Source organism: Diadema setosum, chromosome 13 (assembly GCF_964275005.1).
Source record: "Diadema setosum chromosome 13, eeDiaSeto1, whole genome shotgun sequence".
Lineage (NCBI taxonomy): Eukaryota > Metazoa > Echinodermata > Echinoidea > Diadematoida > Diadematidae > Diadema > Diadema setosum.
The window spans coordinates 26,539,726-26,560,070 of record NC_092697.1 but is presented as its reverse complement, the minus strand read 5'-3'; the positions used below and the strand labels follow the sequence as shown (position 1 = coordinate 26,560,070).

At 38.2% G+C, this 20,345-nt stretch overlaps 1 protein-coding gene across 1 annotated transcript in view; it reads left to right on the top strand.

Annotated features, from left to right (window-relative positions):
- Window positions 1-2,914: 2,914 nt before the first annotated feature.
- The window catches only part of LOC140236722 (asparagine synthetase domain-containing protein 1-like), a 68,286-nt gene continuing 50,855 nt past the window's right edge, over window positions 2,915-20,345 (top strand). Inside the window, exons 1-5 of the mRNA XM_072316646.1 lie at window positions 2,915-2,955; window positions 6,745-6,844; window positions 7,558-7,968; window positions 10,128-10,247; window positions 12,984-13,124. Coding sequence (XP_072172747.1) covers window positions 6,782-6,844; window positions 7,558-7,968; window positions 10,128-10,247; window positions 12,984-13,124 — 735 coding nt within the window. The 5' untranslated portion in view covers window positions 2,915-2,955; window positions 6,745-6,781. The remainder of the gene's footprint in view (window positions 2,956-6,744; window positions 6,845-7,557; window positions 7,969-10,127; window positions 10,248-12,983; window positions 13,125-20,345) is intronic.

Sequence of the window (20,345 nt, the reverse complement as noted above, 5' to 3'; positions counted from 1 at the left end):
ATGATCATCTCACAACTCTCATATTCGTATATACGCAGGAAATCATTTCTTGGGGTTGTAGTCCAGCGGCATAGCTCAATACATATCAGACCAATTGACCAAATTTGTCTAAAAGCACCAAATTCGGCGCGCATGTAGACTGACATAATATCATTCTAAACAGATTTGGATATTGAGCGCTTTGGAAATTTGCCGTCTTCTCCCGTCGCCATGGTAACGAATGATTTCTTATTGAAAAAAAACACAAAAACAACAACACATATTTCCAATCATATACCATACTAAAACATACGTAAGTTTCCAAAATTCCAAGTGTTACCATGGCAACAGACATTTTTCCCCATGACCTTGAACGACTGAGATTTTGATTGCATTGGAAGGGGTAATAATTAGGTAATTTTTGTCTCATTTGATATTGTATGATCAGAAGTTTGTCTTATTTGTCAAAAAGTAATTAGTTACCATGGCAACGGGGAAGACGTCACAGTATGACTATAGGATTTTATGCAACTGAATGAGTACTTGTATATCACATTATTCTATAAAATTTTAATACTATTCAATTGAAAATATGTGTATTTTAAAAAAATGATTGATGATAAGTAGGATTTTAATTGAAAATGTTTCAGTAATACCAAATCTATAACTGTAGTAACTTTTCTTACATTTCAGTATGGTATTATTAGAAATATATGATTTTTTTTCCCAAATAAAAATCATTCGTTACCATGGCAGCGGGAGAAGACGTCAAATGTCTAAGGGCTCAATTTCCAAATGTGCTTAGAATATGTCAGTCTACATGACCTGTGTGCCGAATATGATGCTTTTTGATAGACAATTGATGGAATTTTTTCACGATGCCGCCGAACTAATTCATTTAAACTAATTCAGGAATATGGCGCGGGATTAAAGACTAACACTCATCCAAGAAAAAATTCAATACATGTCTTCTCTGAACAAATAGAATCCAGTTGGCATGACAATCAGCAAGAGGCTCGATACATTACAACGGTTGAAGCACCATGAGCATACTTTGTACTCTTAAAAAAAAAAAAACCGTTCTGAATTCGAATCCTTGGAATAGATACGTTTCCCCCTGCATCCCCATAAAGTTCCTTCTATATTATTATTATACCTCGGGTAAATCAGTGGGCATAACACAATGTTGTCTAGGTACTATAAATATAGAACATGAAATACAAAGCTAACAATTAAGTATATGAATAAGAGAAGCACTCGGGCTGATGATACAATACCTTTCAAGTTTTAATCTAGAAATATGCGACTTTGATGTATCAATATCATGCATAAGTGATATTGTTATTAGCATTATTGTAATTTTCGTCATTATCATATCATGCCGTAATCATCATCATCATCATCATCATCATCATCATCATCATCATCATCAACAACAACATTGTCGTTATCAGCGTCATTATTGTTAAGGTGGATGCAGTGCATTGTACCAGGAAAAATGATATTTGATGAGTTCACGTCCTATCAATGTGATATAGAGTTGTTGGGCAGGGAGGGTCGGGGTTCAAAGAGTTAACGCGGCGTTTCAATCTTTTGCACACTATCACAACATCTCATACAAGTTAAGTCAGTGGCTGCTTCATTGAAAGCAAACTTTGCTGAATCACGCTCTATGTGGTTTAAAGGTCAATGAGTGATCAAGATTACTGAGGTTTGCACTGCATGGCTACCAATACTCATCCGCATCTTAATCAGTCAATTCATGACTTTGAATAAAACAAAAATGATCTCATGTAACCATGGCCACCGCTAAATAAGAGCGATAATTAGTATAGAGCTTCTTCTTTTTTTTTTCTTCAAAATGATGTCCCCATAAAGCTAGTCACACATACTGTGAAAGAGCTTCAGCACTGCCTTGTGCATGATTTCATTCTTTTCTATACCACAACTTTTCAAATTATATATCGCAAGACCGTTAATTAAGAAGACATAGTCGGCAAGGTCAAGTCATCGCGATAAAAAAAAAATAAAAAAAAATCAAAATTATCATATATAGTTTTCCCCAAATTTGTGATTTCCTACGATCGAAACAAATACTGTCAAGGGGTATAGTTACAACAATAAACACTTGAATTTTTCATGAAAATACAGTATATTGACACAAAGAAAGTTGTCAAGAACAGATTGAAAATCAAATGAAATTCTTCTCATTTGATAGTTCTAACAGAAAAGAGGATAGAAGAGTAAGAACTGATACAAAAGAGGGCATACAGAGAGAAAAGAAGCAAGGGGGTAATCAATTTGAAATCCAGTTCTAAAACTATGTGGGTCTACTATGCAAAAATTAAACAAACTTCACAATAATCATAACTTCACCAATTTCTTTCTTAACCGTATTTCGATCAAATTTTACTGTTGTACTAATGAAACTCTTCTCTTTCTTTTCAGCCTGCCTTTTGACTGTCAAAAATTTCCCCTTTAAAGAAGTTTTAACAGATGCCTACGAAGGTGATAAAATGACACATCATAGATTAAAAACAAAACAAAACAAAACAAAACAAAACAAAACATTATAAAACAAAACAAAACAAAACAACTACACAGATATCGACGTATGCAACTAGTGTTAGTATCCCTTGATGTGGAATTCTACATCAGCACGGGGAGGGTGGAGGCAAATGGTTGATGGGATATGACGTCATTGAAGAATATTTCTGACTGAATTTTTAATCATGTCAAGCCGTCCTAGCCGAGTAGGGCTTTAACAACTCGTAACTGAATTCAACAAACTACTGTAGATCTATAGCAAATAATTCCTAAGTAATCTGGAAGACTGGAGCGGAGGAGCTGCCGGAGAGAGAGAAAGGGGAGTGGAGAGAGCAATGTATGAGAGAGAAAAACAAAAAAGAGGTAAATTTATTTGTCTATAGAGGGCGGGCATCCAGTAATTTTGTAAATGCAGGGGAACAGCGCATGGTAAGTTGATGTGTATTTTTTAATTGAAATTGCGGGCTTATGTTTCATTTTATAGTTTAGTCGTAACCACGGTATTTCATTTCTTGATATGATGTGTTTTTTATTCACTTCTTGAACGTTTGTGGTCAAATTTATGTAGCTTAGATCGCGGTCGTCTGCCAGCGATACATATAACGGTCCCACATATTCAAAATTATGCTGTCAAAGTGTGGCACGAGACGAATTAACAGGTTGTTACAGATCTATTCTTTATTATCGTATTCCCAACTTGGGCCTAGGCCTACGGTTTAGTAACGTAGACAACCAGTTAGACCACTGAGTTTATATAATTGGTTGGACCCATGAAATCGTGATATCGGTCCCCTCTTGTCTGCGAGTACCCGCGAGTGCGTCTTCACAATGTGTAACTAAGTCTAGACAACTAGTAGCCCGACCAGACACTGTTACGCTATGCGAAAACAGCGTCTGACACGCACGGCATGCAGCCTCGAAGTGAGGAACCTCAACACAACTACAAAACTTAGGAACATGTATACTTTTCTCCTTTAAACAGAATACTTTACTCACGTTAAATGCTACAGAAGAATAGTTCGCCACACTGGGTCCATGGAGACCACTTGCGATAAGTCCGTGGAACAAATAAATGACACTTTCTGGCGCAATTCCTGACCGCCGGGCTTCGTCGTTGCAGGATTCAAAATGGCGCCTTGACTTATGCGCATGCGTGACCGGATGTGCTCCAGAGCGAGCGCGTGTGCGTTGAAAGTGTCGAACAAACCTTGGCGTCTGCGACACAATAACCCAGTACAGTTTATAGCTGTATACCTTATACTAGTAACCGTGCGTACGCTGCTTGAAAGGGCATTCACATCACGTGACCACCCGATATCTGAGCTTGGCCTGGCGTGAAAGATTGTGTACGGTGTGGACATGCTGGATATGATGATCAATTTCGGTAAGTTTCATTACGTACATTTGAATATATATAGCATCAGATGTAGAGTAAATATTGAAGAGTATACTCGATGAGTTTGAGGTGACAAAAATGATCGTAAGTATCAAAAGTCAAAGCTATCGTGTACGATTACGTCGCCTCTCCTAGTGATTGGTGGTCGCGCGCGTACAGCCCTGTCGCGACGTACCATGTACAGCGACTGGGCTGTGTATAGTTAGACAACTAGGACTCCTAACGTATAGAGTAAGAACCCCAATTTTCGGCCGGCCTCCAAGCAATATCCGGACACTGGACTTACCACTTATCACAAGGCAGCAAAGTGGACTGTCACAACACAAGCATATCACATCGTTTCACATACTAGCACACTCATTCACCACAGGAAAGTGCCTGAGTCACCTCCAAAAATCCATCTAAAATCCCAAATGTTGCCATCAAAAACGCGGAATCGCTGCAACTTTTCCAAAGCGCACGTGAATTAGGTCCCATGTAAAGAATCGGGGTCGCCGAAAAAGCGCTAAAAATTGAAAAATTACGCCGTTCTGTTGCGAGATTTTTCGTTTATCGCAAGCTCAGAGTGTGATGGTATCCTCAAAAACACAAAAGAAATACAAAATCTCCGTACGTGCCGATGCAGTGAGTAAATGTACAGGGTCAGGGGCTGAATGCAAGTGCAGAGTCCCCAAACTTCGGACACGAACATAAACAGGCGCCGCAGCATCCCCGATGCAACCTTGCGCCAACAAGGTATGGCGCGCATGGATTTTTCAGCGGCCTTGTATGCGTATTGACATTGCGCGCGTGTCCGAATTTTGGAGACACTCCGAATTTTGGGGAATTGACAAGGTCATAATATTTGGGGATTTTGTGAAATTTTATGATCTGTTTAACAAAATCAGTATTGGGAAAAATTAGGTTGATATATTTAACATACATTATTATAGATATAATTTTGTGGAGTATTATTTGAGTTGAATAAATATTGCAAAAAAGCTTAAGTGTCCGAAAATTGGGGCTTTTACTCTATACACAGCCCAGTCGCCGCTGTACATGCGAGTTTCTCGCGTAGCGTATTAACAGCGTCTGGTCGGGCTACACAATGTGCAAACTCTAGAAATGGAGGTGGATAGCAGTCGACGGCGACAGTCACTTGACACTGGCTTATGCCTATCCATGATGACAACCAGACAAAATGAATGGCAGGGAATGGAGTGGTGGACTATTTCAGGATAATGCCCTAAGCATATTGAGAGTCTTTTCAGTGCATGCAGGTTGATTAGAAACTGTGTAACCTGTTCACTGTTTACTTTTAGCACACCTCCGTGCCGTGCGTGGAATATTGGCATGGGAGGTCGAACCGTGGACCATATATTTTGGTGCTGTTCTTTTTGTTGTTGTTGTTTTTTTAATAGAGCTTCCTTGTACTAGTTGTAGTGTCTACTTAAAGTACAAGTTGTAGTAGACCTGCCTACTAGATACTACTTGATTACTATTTAAGTGCTACTGACAAATCATAAGGGAAGAGCGGGAATTGTGGTATGACACAAGGTAGCTTAGCTGTTAACACTGATTGGATGGCACGGTATACAGGTTAGTTCACAAAATTTTGCATACTGTAAAGAAATAGTAGCATAGGGATTCATGGGTGGCCTGATTCATTCACTGCCCACCAGAGAAACACCACATTCGAAAACAACAGAGTGCCGGTCAGAAAATATGTATGCACCGCACCGAAGCACGCGCTCATCAGTAATGGTTGACTCCAGTCAAGATTCCACCACTGCGCGTGTTATTTACACAGACATCAGTGATAAAGCTGTACACAGATTGTTACGGGGATTCTCGAATATATCTGAGGCTGGGCCAGCCTTTCTGTCCATGGATCCCCGCACTACACCTGTAGGGTCTTTAACCTTGGTTTTGTTTAACAAGAACCAGAGCTCTCTTGAATTTTTTTTTTTTTTCAGAAGTCAATGCTAAGTAAAGGCACAGATCATCATCCACAGACCCCGAGGAACAAGGTCTGTTCATAGGCTTGTGGGTGATCATGTACTTTCGTGTCCAAGTAGACATCTGGAATTTCACATTTATAATCAAATTCCACCAAAATCACATGCATCATTTGAAACAATCAGTCATTGGAAAGCTGAGATATCGACCTCGACTTTCAGGTTGTTGCACAATCAGAAACTGAAGATACCTCTCTAACATTGTGCGTCATACTAAGTAACCTGGAGCTGAAAATCAGTGTAGGGTCTACATGATTTATGGCAAGTAGAAGGAAGTCAATTAAAAAAATGTATGTTTGCGTGTGTGTGTGTTTGTCTGTCTCAGTATGTCTGTTTGTGTGTTCTTGTGTGCTCTAGGAACTGAATTTTTCAACTGTCTTTTATTCCAATTGCCATAATCATTAATTTGTACATTGATTTTTAGCTCCAGGTTGGTACTAAGTTTTTAAAAAATATGTCGCATAATCTTAGATTGCTAAGTTTAGTTTCAGATTGTGCAGGCAGCATACGCGGCAATCGTGAATTTTGAGGGTCATAAAGAGCAAGCTGTTTTGAGTGACATCATGATAGTTGACGTCACCGTTGATATCTTAGCTTTCAGATTACCAATTTGGTTCAAATTTACGAGAGTGATTAAAAATAAGCTGGCAAATATATCCTGTGATTTTGGTGTAATTTAGGTTTGTGGATTTTGAGATGTCAACATCGATGTAAAAGTACATTATAGTGCCAGCTTGTGTAAGTGTCAATTTTTAAACTGATCATTTTATTGTAAGGTATCATGGTTATGATTAAAGGCTATTGCTTGTGTGCATTGGTTGACAGGTTGACAGATTTGCACAAATGACCATCAGTGAGGAAGATGTGTGGAATTTTCTGCATTGTATCTTCCTCCACAGTGCCTGTCACAAGACTAGACCAAAAGGTATGTTTCCCAAACAGTATTCTTATTTCAGCTTTGAAATTATTAATAAACATATTGTCCCCTCTGTATCAGTGCTTACTAATAAGATTTTTGTTAAAAAAAATCTAAGAATACACGCTACCGGCACAGGGGATTAATGTTAAAACTCCTGCCACGTTCTCCATGATTCTTGGGCACATTTTCTCATCATCTTCTCATTCTTGTTCTTTTATTGTTCTCTTGCTTTGAATATCATTAGATATCATTATTATCACTATTAGAAGTGGTAGTAATCGTAGTAGTCGTAGTAGTGGTGGTAGTAGTAGTAGTAGCAGCAGCAGTAATTGTTGTAGTAATAGTGTTTTTAGTACTTTTTTATCAATTTATTTATTAAGTGAAATTGATTGATTTATTTTATACTCTTTGTTTATATCATAATGATTACTGTCATTCTAAATATTTTTTCATTATCGTCATGAAGTTGTTCTCATCAAAAAAACTTAACATCGTAAAATATGTTGACACATGCTGTTCTAATCTCAAATTCTATTTTAATGAAATTTCAGAGAAATTTCAATGGCTGATACTAGAAGATGAGTCCTTTACCACACTAGAAGAGCCATGGCACAATAACATAGTTACACTTTTAATTCAAAACTTGAGGCACCTTCATGATTGTACAGAGTTTGCAATTTCATTTGCATGTACACTGTTTTATATACTTTTTTTTTCAGTTGCTGGCTACCTTGCAGAACAGGGGACCTGATCTCGCATCAGTCATAGAAAATAAAGCCCTGGTTTCCCGCCGTTGCTCATCACAACTTGGTAAGACAGCACTTTCGAGCGAAGATGGTGGAACTGATACCAAACAGTGCAAGTGCGTACCCCAAAGACCCAATGTGGACAAAGAGAATCAGTGCCTCCCTTCATCGAAAGCTGAGGGAGAGCTGTGCCCGGACCTCAGCCGGTTACCAGAGGACCAAACCCTCGCAGGACCGCAGCCACAGGCAGATGGCTGCCCGACAGTTTATGGGACATTCATTGGGCAGGTCCTGCACCTTCGAGGAGAACCAACCGCACAACCTGTCTCAGACGATGCAGGAAACATCCTGCTCTGGAATGGAGAGATCTTTGGTGGAATAGAGGTTTGTCCATCCCATCTTGGCTATCTTGGTGTACTTGGTATCCTGTAATCTTCCACTGTATTCACTCAGTGATAATACAGACTTTCAATACATACCAATATACCTCTGGAGCACCAGGGCACCGTTTCATCAAAGTTGTCAGCGCTGACAAGTTGTCAGTCTCTGACAATTACCATAGTACCAGTCAGAGACCAAAGCTTCTCAACCAATCAAAACCAAAGATTTTACTGAAATTGTCAGAGACTGACAACTTGTCAGCGCTGACTGAATTGATGAAACACCCCCAGATCTCATTATAATGAGTTGTTTGGCCCCCAAATATGTAAATTTTGTTTCATGTTATGTTTGAGAAATTTTGGATCATTGATGGATTTCTTATATCGTGAGGAACATTGTCCCTGTTGTATTTGAGTAGATCTATACACGTCATTATTTGTTATCGATAGATTACTGTAACTCTTTGCGTGCCACAGTGTAAACCCCCTGTGAGCCACATTACTCTGAGACTGCAACATATGAGCACTTGGAAAAACGTTCTGTTTTTCAAAGCCATGTAACTTTTTATTTAAGTGGTCATGCTAGAAATACTTCACACCAAAGTTACAGAGAAAATTGCAAATTTTGCTGTGATGTAACACCTTGTGTCTGTGATGCATTCAACAAACTGTGGCACTTGTATTGCAATTTATTGTATTAGTTTGTCATGTGTTGAGCAAAATATTCATTGTTAGCAAGCCATTAACTGAGGTACCGGGTAGGTTTAGAATAGTCAAAGAGTTAAACACCCCATACCACAGAGGCTTCATGGAATTGTAGCTTTCCTGAGCACATGTATCAGAGAACTACCTAATCAATAAAGATAAAATGTTTTGTATTGCTTCGAGTAGAGCGTCAAGTTGAGTTATTCATAAAACTTTGTTGGTATTTTGCATACAAGTATTAAAGTGTGTATCACTTGTATAGAGTAGTAGGAGAGATATTTTGAGAGTGAAGATTGGACTAATAGATCAATACAACTTATAGCAGAGTCAGGATAACATTGCCTAATGTACATGTATCTCCTGGGTAATAGCCAGCAGTAAACTTCAAAGCGTTGACTCTTCTTCAACCTGCTATGTGTGTGCACAAAATTGAATGCATCCTGTATATTATATTTATGTCACCCAAGTCATCATCGCCATCACCTTATAAAATTAACCTGTTCAAGCTGAGGAGACAGCATGTACACGTAACCAGGGATACAGTTAATGTTGTCTATTGTTACTCACTTTGTTTGTTCCCTCGGCAACAGCATCACAATCATGAAGTGAGATTAGCTTGCCGGATGTCCAAATGAATGCCACGATTAAGCTGGGCTTTTATGAATTTGCTTCCTGCTTGGCAGTCAGAGCCTTTGTAGGGCCTTTCCCCACCCCCGCCTTTTTTTAATTTGATTTATTTTTTTTTACACACTTCAAACGATGCGGTCTCCTGTGTGACATTCTAGTTAGTCTGGCTTCCAGACACTCTGCTTGTACTATTTTGCTGTACAGAATATTGACGCACTCAACATCAAAAACTGGAAGTGTTTAAGGTGGTTTGCCTTTGGCAAAGGCGGCAACTTTGTGGCATGGTGGCGACTTTGTTGCCGTGGAGTCCAGTTGGCAAAGGGTCTGGAAACTAGACTACATTCTAGTAGGCATTACAGGCCAGTGGCATCTCATTTTCATCAAATTCTATCTTCTACCGCAATCTTATCAATGGAAATATTTCATTGTAATATGATTTTTAGGAAATAAAATTTGATTGAACCTTCATCAAAGTGTCAGCTTGTAAATGAAAACATTCTGTATGTGGTCAGGGTATTCAATTAATTGATAGGCAAATATACGACAGAGATTGTGGCCAAAACAACACCAACAAAATTATTTGAATGGATTCAATAAGAATAAAATCAAGTACAGAATGTACCCCTAAACATTATACACGAAGAGAGTAGAAATGAAAATAATGTAAAGAATCGAAGTGAATTGGTGGCCAGAATCAAATAGCTCTTGTTGTAATATTAAAATGTGTTGAGTTGCTGCATGGTAGGACAAATTATTTTGCCAGCTGAATATTTGGGATATCAGGACAGCAAATTAATAATGTGTTGATATGTAAATTTGTCCCACCTGTAGGTACATGGAACTAATGACACAAAAGTCTTACTGGACATCCTAAGAGATAGCTTAAGTGAGGAAGATGTTCTGAAAGTTTTGGAGAAAATCAGAGGTCCTTGGAGCTTTATATACTGGCAGGTAAGTTTGTTTGTTTGTTTTTTACTCTTTGTTCAGTTTGATTTTGTAAACAACAAAATATAGTTACATGAAAATATGAATACATAATGTACATTTTTTGTTTGTTTGCATGAGCAAGCAATTTTGAAAATATTAATACAATAAACAAATATTTACATGCATATTTATATGCATTTTTATCATAGTACGTAGACATATTTACCTGTTTGATTGTTCAGAGTGAGTGGAGGGAGAGCTGGTCTCCCAGCAGAGTGAGAGTCCTGTATTATATATTTGGAATCTCATCACATACGTGTAGCGCCAGCACTTTACAGTTGATCACCTGAATGTAAGAAAGACTCAAATCCATTCAAGAGAGAATTGTGAGAAGAAAAAAAAAAGTGAGAAAAAGAGAGAGAGAGAGAAAAAAAAAAAAGAAACTAAAACCAACCAAACAAATAATGGTTGACTGTTGTTTTTTTTTTTTTTTCATTTTCAATTGTTGGAATGTTCTGTGTACAAAATTAAAATGTTACAAGGTATTTAGATGACTATCTATGTTTGCATTACTTTGAAAGAGGTCTTTAAAATTATAGCTAAATTTGGACTCTGGCTGTTGCTATATTTAGGTTTTCAATTTCATAAAAGCCCAACTATTTCTCAGATTAGGTAACTTGAGTGACTTTCAGTAAGCTTTGCATGATGACTGAGGTAATACAACAAGCTGTGCTCATCAGCCTTGAGGTGCCATTTTGAAAACACTGCATGAATTGAGACAGTCTGGAAAGCACAGAGATCAAAACAGTCATTGTCAATTTCCCAACAATTACAGGCATATTGCAGAGTTAGTCTGCCTTCAAAAGCCATTTTCATAGCAGTTTGTTCTGGGAGAACCTGTGGAATGTGTTTACACAGTGTTTCCATAGCTACTGGATCAAACTGTACACACGGTCTTTCATGTAACAATGCCTCCAAACATTAGATGCTGTATTTTGTCATTGTGTGCGGATGTACAATATTTGCTTTTACAATGGGAGGGTAAGGGTGCAGCTACATTTGTACTGACATTTTGATCCCACCTGTTTGTATAGTTTGTAAGAAACATATCTTTTGTGAAAATAAAGGATTTACCACCATGCAAACCACTATGGTAGGTTTCGAGGTATAGTATGTTTTGTCTGTGATGTAAACATCACTGTATATTTTGCAAAGCAAACCTTTTGACATTGTTCAGGATTTTGCCATTGTTATTAAAGTCTGTATGCTGCTACTTTTAGTATAATCATTCATGTTCATTCCTGTCAAGATACACAATGTACATCATTTTTAGCCAGCCTCCCAATGCACTATCATTTAGGTTCTGTATTGCAGCCCTTGTAGAAAGAAAAAAAAAAGAAAGAAAAGAAATTGCCCCCCCCCCCCTTAGGGCTCTACATAAGCCCAGATCTTTTGATACTATCAGTATGATGCTATGAAGAATGAAGGGTTGTGAACAAATGCTTGAAAAACGTTAGAACGTGTGTGTGATCGGATGTTACGATATGCAATATTTTTCCCTGGAGAATGGTTTTTAGAATTAATTATTCCCTGAAATGGTTTATCATTGTGGTGATGTGCATTCCTAAATCTCTTGATAGTGACAACATCGCTTTCAAACTTTGTATCATACTAGAATATATTGTCACCCAGTTGAACATCATCATCAGGGGTAGATCCAGGAATACCATAAAGGGGAAGCCCCTTTGCAAGATTAAAGGGGGGTGCACACACACACATTTTTTTTTCTTTTTATGTCTTTTGTTTTAACCAGAAATATAGAGGGGGCGCACACCCGATGCACCCCCTCTGGATCCGCCACTGATCGTACAGCTCAGTCAATTTAAGTTTGTCAGTTATTTAAAACTAAGTCCCCAGACAGTGTCTTTCACATTGTACCTGTTGCCCATTATGAGATTTGGTCATGCATTCATGCACATTACATGGTAAACCATGTTCGTTAATTGTTTTCAAAGAGATGAGTTATTAATATTAGTACCGGTTTACAGATTGTATACAGTGTAGGCTGCTTTTTGGGGCATTATTGATATTCAGGTGCAAGTTTCTTCACTTTGTCTCCCTCTACAAATTAAATTTGTTAAGATCGCTACTGCTGATCTGTAAATTTACAGATTTGATTTGTTAATTTACAGATCAGCAGTTGCGATCTTAACAAATTTAATTTGTAGAGGGAGGCAAAGTGAAGAAACTTGCACCTGAACCTTCACCCCTCCGAATAATATCTTTCTTTCATTATTGCTATTATTGTCCCACCCTTTGGATCTCAAATTGACATCCATTAGGACAATGATATCAACAATGCCCTGAACGAAAGCAGTCTATATCTGTTTTATATACCGCATAGAATTAACAGAAATTTTACATGGTCTATCGTGATGCACAGAAAGTTTTCGGCCTGCTCTTCATCTAACCACAGCTTTGAAATTAAATGGTTGCAGAAGTCTGTGTTCATATCGTTTTGTGTCTTACCCTACCCGTGAGATCATTGTCAAAATTTGGGGACTGCCTTCATCTTCAAGTATGTATGTGAATGTCTTAACAGTAAACCTGTGTTCATTTACCTCCCTTCCCCAAATCAACTCCTTCCCCCCCCCCCCCCCCCCCCGAACGTCACAACCACAACAACAATAAAAACAAAATCCATTCATGACTACAACTACATTAAACGAAACTCACAAAAAACAACAACAACAACATCAGGAGTCGACCTCAAGGTTGTGGTTCGGACGGGATTTCTTCGGGAGACGCAGCCTCCTCTTTCAGTTGACCCAGACTGGTAACTGGGTCACCAGCCTATCTCTTTCATCCGTTGCCCGCAAGACCAGGCCCAGCGTCCCCCAGGTATGTTGTTGTGCTTTGCCCTGATGGCCAGACTGAATGAAGTGGGATGAGAGAGTGGTGTGAAGATGGTTTGGGGTAGTGGGAGGGGGCTGGAGGAAGGGGGGGGGGGTGGGTGAGAGAGGGGAAGGAGTCTGTGGAGAATATTTACTGCACTTCTAGCATTGAGCAAGTACTACAGCATGAGTTGTATTGTGCCCGCACGCACATCAGAATAGGGTTAATATTTCCCCCCCCCCCTCCCCCCATCTTGTGATATGACAGGAGAAAGGAGATCAAGTGAGAGACAAGCTTGGTGCATATGTTTATACAAACTTTGCCTGGAATTGTAGTTGTAAGATTCTTTGCCATGTTTTGTATCTTGTTGAATAAGAGAGATGAGAACATGGAAGGAAAGGTGAATTGATGAACAATAGCTGATTGAGTGATGACAGGATGAATAAATGGATGAATGGACAGCTGGATGAATCAGTGCATTTAATGTGAATGAATGAATGAATGAATGAATGAATGAATGAATGAATGAATGAATGAATGAATGAATGAGTGAGTGAGTGAGTGAGTGAGTGAGTGAGTGAGTGAGTGAGTGAGTGAGTGAGTGAGTGAGTGAGTGAATGAATGAATGAATGAATGAATGAATGAATGAGTGAGTGAGTGAGTGAGTGAGTGAGTGAGTGAGTGAGTGAGTGAGTGAGTGAGTGAGTGAATGAATGAATGAATGAATGAATGAATGAATGAATGAATGAATGAATGAATGAATGAATGAATGAATGAATGAATGAATGAATGAATGAATGAATGAGTGAATGAATGAGTGAATGAATGAATGAATGAGTGAATGAATGAATGAATAAACGAATGAATGAATGAGTGAATGAATGAATGAATGAATGAATGAATGAATGAATGAATGAATGAGTGAAATGTAATTGTGAGTTAATCAGGAGTACCACCAGCACCATTAGAATAATATTTGTGAACCAATTTAGTATTTTCTAGAAAGGATTAGGGAATATCATGTAGGGCCTAAGTGGTAGAAACACAATCTGTATTAAATACGTCACCACTCCACTAACGACCTGTGGAAATAGGATGCTTTATTGTATGGTCTCTGTGTCATCTGCTTCAGAATGAAATGTATAGAAAATTAGACAAGCACATGAACTGAATATCTTACAGCCTCTAGCAGAATAGAGTTGGAATGAAGAAAGCTTACTTACTACATTGACTAGTGTTTTGCCAACATTCATTCCATAGGCAGATAGGAATGTTTGAATGTGACAATTCAAATGTCAGATGTGATAATGATAGAAATATTATTTATTGGTTCTTTTGTCATAGCGCATTTCTTTTAAAGAGTCCCTTATGTGCAAAGAGATATATCAGTTGCATCATTGTATAGAGCTTGCAAAAATAATGAAAGTGGTCACATTGACCTATCACACTAGTAATGTACATGCATTTGTGCATGAAGTCTCACAATGCATGTAAATGTCAGATCTCCATAGAGAAACATTTCTCATCAATACCGGCATAATATCACAGGTGAAGGTCACTTTGCTCTTGTACTTCCTCCAGTGGAAGGATGGATTAAAAATGTGTACATTACTTCACACTGTCATAGCCCCATGCATAATCCAAGAAAACAGTGCAATGAACATTCTCCAGCAGGGTTCATTGTACAGTGTGCCATAGCACTATAAACACACTCTGAAAAGTGTTTTTCTTGTCTTCCTTTGTTCAATTTCTGTGCACACCCACATGCTGCCAATATCTTGAATGATTTGACATTATTCTTTGAGTAAAATATGGTTGGCTGACCCTGCGCACAATGATAAAAAGAGAGAAAGAAGACAGAAAAAAGTGTGATTGTATGTGTGTGCGGTGGGGGGGGGGGACATACATTTTAAACCGGTAGTACAATCAATGTACCATGGTAATATCTCTTCAGTGTCTCTTTACCTGAGCAATACCCATAGAACTCCAAGTTGTTCTGTGAAGGGGAAAATGTCAGGTACTTCGTGTCGAGATGCCAAGTTGAAATGCCAGGGGGTGATGACTGACTGCCAGGCACTGGTGTGTCAGGCCGTACAAAAGAATCAACAGCGTCCTTCCTCGCCAGCCACCGACACTTCAAGAATTTCACCTCTCATAAACATTTTAAAGAGCAATCAATTATTTCTTTTTGCTGTATAGAAAGAAGAAGAGGCGTAGGAGGAGGGAAGTGGAGTGAACAGGAAGCTTGTTAATGGCATTTTGATGGATACTTTGATTGATAGATGGGGAGATGGACAGATGCATGCATACATTGTATGTTCTATTCTGTGTGCATATTAAAGAGGCCTACCACCTATAACATACATACAATGTATACTGTATGCAGCATACAGTGTACATACAGTATGCTTTCACTATACCACAGCATGCTTATGCTATACATACATACATCATACATACAACATACATACATACATACATACATACCTACATTCATTGAAAGATCCATAGATATACCAACAAATGATACATGCGGTAGATTGATTAGATATAAAGTAGATAGATTGATGGGTACATTGTACATATGAAAATAGAGTGAGGGAATGAGATGAGGGTGGGAAGCACCTACAGAAGAAAGGAAACAAAAGATTGAATGGATTACATATCTGTCATATTAACAAGTAGATCAAACTGCCTCTAGGTTAAAGCAGTTACCTAAAATCAGAGTGTCAAGGCTTTTCCTTGTGTCTGTTAAAACTCAAACAATCACAAGTGATGCTTATAATTTGTCATTAATACGTTAGATTTCGTCTGACTGTTTTCTGATGAGTACTAACACATTGTATTGTACAATATGTCACCCAGTGTGTATAATTATACATGTTCTATGTGTAAGATTGATATTCAAACTAGTAAGGTTTGTGTTACTGTATTTCACAATTTGTTGTATTAGTTTTGTAACATTTTTTTTTCATACCACACAGATACCAATATGTGTATCTACAGTACCCTTTGAAATTCAGCAGAAAAAAATATGTGCAACACGTCCTTCCTTTCTTGAAGCGATTATATCTTTAGAAACATATGATGTAACATCTATTTGTAATTCTCAAAGTGTGTCTTTACTATCTTGGATCCCGTTTACAGTGCAGGGCTGGGCCGAGCCCGGGCTCAACCCGGCCCCGCAATTCTGTCCGTTTGCAGTGGAGGGCTCGGCCCGGGCTTTTAATTCAAACCTTTCAATATTTTGTCGTAGTGGCGCTCTGCTTGTAAACAAATGATTATTACTTGGAGTGCGCCGGTCGCAATTTAGTACTGCATTTGGCCCAGTTTGCGTTTACAGTGAGAAAAGGCCAGGCCGAGCCCGGGCTGAGCCGCTGCCGAGACTACCTCCAGAGCTTGGCCAAATGCGCAGCCAATTTTGGTACCGCATTTGACCTTTTGTGCGTTTACAGTGTGGAATTGTGGAATTTAGCATGAAAATTTGTGCCACATGTCGTTACTGTTAAGAGGTAATTTTATATCTAAACTTCAGCTGGAACATCTATGGGTAATCCTCAAACATGTCTTTACCATCTATTAAAAGCTGATCGTATCTAAACCTTGAAAGATAGCATAAGAAATGCTTCATCGTGTCTGTAGTATCCAGAGAGTTTCATCTTAACCCGTTGAGGACGGACTAATTTTGCTACAACACGCATTTCCCATAGACACCTGCCCGGCGAGTATACTCGGAACTCGTCCTCAATGGATTAACTTTGAGAAGCATTATCTCACTTCAACTGCCTTTGACTGCTGAAACTCCCCCCCCCCCCCCCCAAAAAAAAAAAAAAGAAGAAAAGTTGAGAAAAGGAGACAGAGAGAAAAAAATATATATCTATCATAAAAGAAAGCTGCACCTTGTGTGGTGGCCTTTTAGTAAATGCTGTAATTGTACATCATGCAGGTGTCATTGGCCTGCGGTTAGCAACTTGTGGTGTAATTAGAAGCCTGTGGAGTTGAAGCTTGGCTGGCATGGCATTGGCTTTCCTTGGGTAGAGACAGCTTTTAAAGGCATTGTCACCCTTCTGTAAGATTTCAGAATGATAATGCACAAATTCTGCAGCTTTTTTTTTAAACTCCACAGATATTGAAGGTCCTGTTTACCTTTGGGAGCAATGATTAAAAAAAATTGTTCAAGATATTGCTTTTGATGCATATGTGTAGGTCAGTTGTATCACGAAACATTACCATATGAAATTTTTGCAATAGAGACTATTAAAGATATAAGGAGATATCACTATTTTTTTCATTAAACCATAACTGTAGACAGTTTAGTCTGGAAACATTTATTATAACTATTGTTCACGTTTTGTATAACATCGATTATACTGGTTCAAATTTGTACATCAGTTGTTTCTATCCCTAACTCACATTTTAGAACTATTTTGAAGCACTAATGCTGGGTTTTTGTTTCATCTGCATATGATAAATTATGCCTTTAACAAAAATACACCCAGGGAGAGACTTGGGTGTTAAAAATCATGATCTGGTGCTGAGCATTCAATAGAACATTTCTGTAATGTTTTACAATTTATGGATATTTCTCTTTGTACCGCCTTGTAATGAACCTTTTTATTCACCTGCTTCATCCAGTTACTGTAAAACATGATATATTCGCGGCATGAAATTTTCGCGAATTGGAGCTGACAGCCTTTTTCGTGGCATGAAATTTTCGCGAAGTGCCACTGGCGTTCAATGCATATAGTGTAAACAAGAACTTTCGCGCGCATTTTAATTTCGCGAATCTTGGCGCTCGCGAAATTCGCGAAATTAAAGTGCACGCGAAAATTCCTCGTTTTACAGTAAGGTTCTAAAGCTGGAATTCAGTATTAGCATTCATTTAGTTGTTGCTAGAGAGGGCAAACCTCTGGCAAGCTTTGTGGCTGTTCTTTTGTGAACAAAGCATGCATAGCATTTGAATACATTTACAAAATCTAAAATATATTTCAGCACTCCAATTTGCATGCATGATGCTACAAACCCACTTGCTCATTTTCCTGGAAAAATTGATTAACTCACAGTCAGCAAGTGCAATGAGTGAATGTTTGCCTGCCTGTAGGGCTCTTGCTCAAAATAATGTCCATTCTAATTGACATGAGTAGCTTCAGAGTAAGCTCAGACAAGCTTAAAGGACAAGTCCACCTTCATATACATGTGGATTGAGTGAATGCAGCAATATTAGTAGAACACATCAGTAAAAGTTGGGGAAAAATCAGAGAATCTGTTCAAAAGTTATGGATTTTTAAAGTATCTTCACAGTCACTGCTGGATGAGAAGACTACTACAGTGTATAATGTCACATGTGTAGACCGATTCACACAACTCTTGACTTGTCACTGATATATGTCAAGGATAATATCATTCCCCCTGCCTTGTGAAAGAGGCAAGTCAAGTGTTCTTTTATTATGCGAGAAAAGTGAAAATCTGTTGAATTTTCTTTATATTTTCTTTATATCATTCTACACATGTGACATCACAAGCTGTAGTAGTCTTCTCATCCAGCGATTGCGGCAATGAAACTTCAAAGATTCATAACTTTTGAACAGATTGTTTGATTTTCATCAAACTTTCAATGATGTGTCCTACTAATATTGCTGCATTCTCTCAATTGACATGTATACGAAGGTGAACTTGTCCTTTAAGGGTTGTCATAGGAATGCTATATGATGGAAATGTGCGTAATATCTAAATACACAATGAAATTAAACTGGTTGTGTATCTTACTGTTTTTTAAATCTCTCTTTCTGCCCTGTTTTCAAGATGCACATTCCTCCTCCAACTGTGCACAGGAGTTTTGTTTTGCAGTCAAATGTAGAACATCTGCTTGGGGAGCCTTCCAAATATCTTGTCATTCATGGCAATGTTGACCTAATTCTGGAGCAGTTCTTTGAAATATTTGAAGGACACTCAGAAAAAAAAAAGGAAGAAGGAAAGAGAGGGAATTTCTCGAAAATAGAATTGTCTTGCTGTGCCAAGTAAAGAGGAAGTACATAGAGAGAAAACAGAAGTCATTGTAGAAGATGTACACATGCAGAATAGAGAGAATACAATAACAGGTAAACATCAGAAAGTATGTTTTATTTGATGAGGGACTGATAAATGTGAAAGAAAGGCATCTAGTACCTGGGAAGACTTGAATTTGGTTTGTTTCGAGATACAAGTTTTCACTTTCCTGGTGAAATCTTGGAGGGACCTTAATGTATTGATGTTGACTCAACTTGGAAGAAAGATTTTGGAAGCAGGCATGTGCTTTAATGCCCGATATTATTGATAGTGTATTGTGACTAATTCATATTCTGTTGATATCCAATAGAAATACACTGTTGTATATTCAGGTCACTTTGTGAAAGATGTGAATGTTCCTTTACTCCTGAGCCAAGGCACCTGATAACATGTGTGTCCATGTCATCTTATTGCTGCCGATTTCTCTTCTCAGCTATAGTAAAGTGAATATCATATTCCACACCTGCAGTAAATTACAATTTGCTGCAAATTGCAATAAAATTAACCAAATTCACAGTGCAGCAATACTGCAGCCAGTCCCTTTCAAAAACTTAACATACAGTTGAACCTCTATTATCCGGCCTCCCTTTATCCGGATCTCTCTATTATCCGGACGCAATCTCGCCGTGATTTTTTTTAATAATTACGGGAAGAAAGGGGGATTCCCAACTCCTTGAGAACTCCTACCCAAACACACATGAATTACATATTACTTCCAATATGATTATCATACATTGCATCAAATTTCCTTCCAAATTGCTTACCTTCAGACATTTCAACATCCCGAAACATCCCCAAATGTAACAATGAAAAGGTTGCAGTATACACATTACTACATGTGGTACTACAATGGGCTACATCAGTACATGTGTATGTATATGTACATGTATAAAGCATTGAGTCTCCCGTATCCGGCCAAATCCCTTATCCGGATGAGCCCCGGTCCCGACTTGTCCGGATACGAGAGGTTCAACTGTACCATGTAGCAACTTAATAACTTGTTACTCATGGTCAGTCTGTTCCTGTGTTGCAAGTCTTGTGTTGTTAACTATAGAACTAGTGGTGTAAAAGGAAAGTAAAGGGATTAAATTGTTGTACCTAACTATTGTTGTTAAATTGTGAGAAATGGATAATGAAATTGAAAAATCAAATTGAAAAAGATAGCAAATGGATTTTGGTTTG